At 36.7% G+C, this 5,342-nt stretch overlaps 1 protein-coding gene across 1 annotated transcript in view; it reads left to right on the forward strand.

Moving 5' to 3' along the window:
• Window positions 1–1,092: 1,092 nt before the first annotated feature.
• Window positions 1,093–5,342, forward strand: part of LOC110024942 (zinc finger CCCH domain-containing protein 4-like) — a 110,926-nt gene continuing 106,676 nt past the window's right edge. The window contains 1 exon segment of the mRNA XM_020725144.1: window positions 1,093–1,459. Within this exon segment, the coding sequence (XP_020580803.1) occupies window positions 1,315–1,459 (145 nt within the window). The 5' untranslated portion in view covers window positions 1,093–1,314.

A 5,342-nucleotide genomic window follows, 5' to 3' on the forward strand; every position in this document is an offset into this window, starting at 1 on the left:
AGAAGGAGAGGAATTATACATACAAAGAGAGTCTAAGAGAGGCGACGACACTGGAGCGGACGGTGGGGAGAAGGAGATTAGGATTTTGCCTTGAAGTTACAGAAGAGAGTCTAAGAGAGGCGACGACACTGGAGTGGACGGTGGGGAGAAGAAGATTAGGATTTTGCCTTGAAGTTACAGAGGAGGTTTGGTCTTGGAGGGGATTAGGAAATTTGCGAAAGGGTAGTGACTATATTTCCCATCCGAAATAGAGACAGATCTGTGGAACACAACTACTCCCTCTGTTTTCGTTTTCTCCGTTCCGCGAACGATCGACGCCGAAAAGCAACGAGAAAGCCGCCTACCGAATGCTCTAAATCACGTTTTCAACAGGATAAGCATCCAAATTGGTACCCCAAACACATCCTAAATCACTCTCATTGATGCTGGCTTCCAAAACAAGCTTCTATAACAATCATTTCTTTTCCTTCACATGCTATTAAGCCTCTCCACGCCTTTTACATCAAGCTCACTTTGTGAATACCACCCACTATTAGAAGCTGCTAGTTTATCGGCACCATCCCTAAATGAACTACCGTTGCAAGCAACGCCACCTTCACACTTCATAGGTTCCAATGATTCATTTTGTCAAGTTAGCTCTATTTCCTGTGATGTGCCATCCAACCACCTCACCAAAAATAGTAACATCCATATTGCTTACTTTAATCCCATCATTAATAGTGACTTCACTTGCTCTGAACACAATTCAAATCATATTAAGATGAGCAAAATTTTATTTCAAATGAATTTAAGCCAAATATATCAAGGGCTTCAATGAATAGCTTGCGTATATTTGGATCCTAAGAACTTCTAATGTATTTTCTTAATTTTTATTACCATGAGATAGATAAAGTCAAATTTTTCTTCGTAAATAAATTTTTCTAAAATTTTATTCCAATGTTTAAATTAATAAATAGAATATATTTTATTTGAATGAGTTCAAATGATTCATATTATCCTTAAATGTCAGATTTTAGCGCCCATTAAAAAAAAAAGCATAAAATCCAGACTGCGTTGATTTGCTTCCAAGCCTTAAGTATCATTAACGCCAGCCGAGGCAAAAAGGCGGGAGGTGGGCTAAACGCAGTCAGTATATACTTTAATCGGCGAAAACAGAACACTCCCACATCACAGAAGCTGCTTGCTCGAGCGAGCAAGAGCACGCGGGAGGGAAGCCAATCTTTCATAATCGGAATTACAACATCTGCTGTTTCTCGCTGCTCTCTTCTTCTTCTTCTTCCTCTCTCTCTCTCCGAGTTTCTCGCGCGCGGTAAAATGGGTTCGGCCGCTGAAACTTCCACTTCAGCATCGTTCACCGGCAATCCCCGTCCGCCTTTGCCGGTAATGGCTCTTAGGGAGAAAATAGTGGAGAAGGTCCGAGAGAATCGCGTAACCCTAATTGTCGGGGATACTGGATGTGGTATTAACCTCGTGTCTATTCTCATTTGCTACAGTTTTATACTAGGTCACCCACTTTTTCAGTCTGAGTTTCATGAAAACACCTGCTATATCTTTTAGAACTTCACAAGCTTTGATAGAATAATCAAAATTATTATTTTTTTCCTTATCAGTTGCCTTTTTTTGGTTGTATATTTGTTTACCTATTCTATTTGTTGTAATTTTGAAATTAGTAGCGTACAGAGTGCGTGAAGTTCCCCAAATTTAAAGTCTAGTAAGGAGATAGCGTAATATACATTCCCTAAAGAGATATACATTTAATGTTAGTGCCCATCAACCGTTTATCTTACATCTGACTGAGCACTTCATTTTACTAAACAAATTAATACTCAACTCATCATTTATAATTACTTAAAAATGTAATATCTGAAATTTGGCACTTTATGTGACCAAGGTATTTATTCTGGATGGTTGAAATATGTTATGTTCAGGCGATAAGTTATTTCAATATAGAAATCGATTGGTGAGTTTGTATCTATATTCTTTAGATATAAGCACCATTACCTGACTTCGTTTGTATCTTTTGTGAGTCACTCTTTCGTGGATCGACTTGACTATTTAATGCAAAAGGGCTTTGTTAGTGTTATAATAGTTAAGTTATGCTAAAGATTAGCAGACAAAATTTAAAGAAGGATAAATGTAGGATCTTGTGCTTAGATTTTGATCCTTTATCATTTTTTCCACGTCAACGTTGTTTACTTACCTAAATTAACTTTCCCCAAATATTTGGAGAGTTTCCTCCTTTCCCCAGACAGGATACTTACCTAAATTAACTTCCCCCAAATATTTGGAGAGTTTCCTCCTTTCCCTAGACCTTGTCTGCTTTTGGTTAGTGCCATTTTTGCTATTCAACTAGTTAAAAAATGGACGCTGATAGTTTTGACCTTCTTGGTTGAAATGATGGGAGATCGAAAGGCGGAAGATGAAAAAAGGCAAAAAAAGGTTAGCTTGAGCTTGACTTGCTGAGAAAAAGATTGAATATATTTATCGTTTGAGAAGGCGGGTCTAGTGGCGGAGATGATTAGTGAGTGCTCATTTTTGGTGACCATTTTTGAAGTTAACAGTGAGATAACTTGAGTTGGTAGGATTGAAATATTTTTTCTTTGTTTTCTAATGATTGTATACTTGATTGTTCATTTGTCTTTAGGTGTCTCTACTAATCGAGACAATCAAAGAAAAGGACGGCGCCTTAGAAAGGCAAAGACTGCTTACTGAGAATTGTGATTGAGGGTAAATTGCTTTTCTCGATTTGTGTTGGCCTTGCTATTTAATTAATTTTTTAATTATTGAGATATTTGAATTACATGTTTTTTTGTGAGCTTACTTTGAGGCAATGGTCAAGAATGACTTAGATTGAGTATGTGGCTGCCATTCCTTTGATGAGTACTTCTTTAGGTTCATTGTTTTGTGAGCTAACCCAAGACCTCACTTTGGCCTAATGAGGGGCACTTAGTCAATGGCGAGGATGTTAACTTGTTGAGGCCTCTTGTGCGAATGGAGAAATTTGAGAGTGTTTGTGCATAGCTCCTTAGGCTCTCGAGCTTGTCAATTTTGGGTCTTCTCCTTTTGGTGAATTTGATGCATCATAATCAACTACATTGGTTCAATTGTTGAGGCAGTTTGGGAAAATGATGACTCAAGTGACACAGTTGACATCGTTGCTTTGTGCTCAACAAGAACAATTACAATCTACCAGAGAGCATCTTCGTGGTTAGATTGCAATTCTGGGGAATAGAATTGAGGCCTTTTAAGATAGAGTTATATAACTTTAGAGTATTGTTCGAAGTTGGTGAATAACGTGCATTGAGCTTCCAGGCTTGGTGGCAGAGCTTATTCTCATTCAAAACTCGCTGGAGCTATTGCAGTTTCCTAGCCAATGACAAATTGGTTTTGCCTCACTAAGCAGGATTTGGGTTTTTTTTTATTTGGGGGGGGGGGGGGATTCTCGAGACTTTTCAATATTTGTTCTGGTGACAACTCAGGTCTATGACCAAGTTACTTTCAAAATATTTAAAAGAATAAGAGGTGTAATGTGGCGGTCTTCTTTTGTTTAAATTCTCTCTTCTTCGATTTTAGTTTTAATAACGTTAACCATCTTTTCTATGATATGTATTGCTTTGTTAATAGGAGGGCCGAATGCACATATAAGGGTATTGAAATTTAGAAGGTATACCCATTCGCTATTTTGTATGCAGTGTTGTTTCTGTTACAACTCTCAAATTTTCTTTCTATGGACTCATCTTTATATGTTGGCTGTGCCTAGGTGAAGTTGGCCCCTCACTAGTGGCATCTCAATGGACCCCCTTTGGGGTCGCGAAGCAGTTTGGTGCTTCGAGCCCCCCTCTCATGTCAACGGAAAGGATGTAGTTACAACATGGGTTGTGTGACATCCCAATTGCCCAACACCCCCTCCCCAAGACTCAACAGCAATGCGATGGGAGCGGACGATTCGTTCCGACTAAATTCTCAATAACACCAATCTTGAGTTGCAAAATCAAGACCCAGTTAGTGATGAACTAGTTTAATTCAATCATTTCAAACATACTTGATACATTTCATTTCATAATTCATCCATCTTCACATATATTTCTAAGTGTTGAAATTATATTATTAAAATATGTATATTTTGTAGAGCTGCTAAATTCAACATAATAGAAGTACGTACCCAAAAGTTTGTACAAACTCATAAATTTATGAAATACAAAAATTGTACAAGTCACACTTGACTACTCGCCGTGATGTTGCTTGCTCTTTCTTAAAAGTCAATAACGTAGAGTGAACAACGAAATCAACGAAATAATTAAAGTTAAAATAAAATTTTATAGATGAAAAAGAAATAATATGCATGCTCATATGTACTTATTATATATGTCACAACACAAAACATGTAAAAGAAAAGATATGTAATACAATAAATCATGATAGTTGTATAAAACATTGCCATAATCGGATAAAACATGTAAAAGAAAAGATTTGTAATACAATAAATCATGATAGTTGTATAAAACATGTAATCATTCGTGCATGTGTCATCATAAGTATATTCATAAGAGTTATCAATCTAATCATAAGAATGTCACTTGTAATTATATAGACTTCCACTTTTTTTATGTCTCGTCATGCCATTGGGTTGTCATCTAGCCTGAAAACTACATTAACTATTGATAAACGTTGAAAACCTCCTAACATATTGTTGACCTCATTTTTGTGAGGTCTTCTCTTCTCCTCCTTAGAGCCTAAGATATAGTTCTAGGAGTTCTTATTGATCGTCTTAGAAAATTAGAATTGATATCCACACTTTTAGAAAATTCTAGCAAATTGTTATTTTCATTTGATGTCTAACATTTTTGACACAAGATCATCATTTTATGAACGAGCGGTTATGGGTTATTTTGCAAAGACTTAATGGAAAAGTTCGTAATAGGACTTTAAGCCTTAGGAAAACATCGTCAGGATTTTTTCATCACATACACACACGGAATACACAAAGTTCACAAAATTGCATGAAATCAGACTTCAATTAAGCCCAGAGGACAGGTGAAAATGCGAATTTCTCCGAATGACCTTTGACGACAAAATAGACTGCGCCAACGCGTCCGGGATACCAATTTTGGTAGGAAAGGACACCCATATTGTCATATTTTCGACACAAGAAAATTGATACGCAAATCGATGAATTCGTCAAAACGACTTCCGGTGGCGAAACAGATCGCGTCAATGCGTCCGGAGCATCAAAGTTACCTAAAAGGAACATCCATTTTGTTGTATTGTGATGCACGGACAAAATGGTACTAATCAAATTTTATTTTAAGAAATATCAAATCAAATATTTTATATATTTATCA

The sequence above is a fragment of the Phalaenopsis equestris genome, unplaced genomic scaffold (genome assembly GCF_001263595.1).
Source record: "Phalaenopsis equestris unplaced genomic scaffold, ASM126359v1 Scaffold000002, whole genome shotgun sequence".
NCBI classification, from domain to species: domain Eukaryota; kingdom Viridiplantae; phylum Streptophyta; class Magnoliopsida; order Asparagales; family Orchidaceae; genus Phalaenopsis; species Phalaenopsis equestris.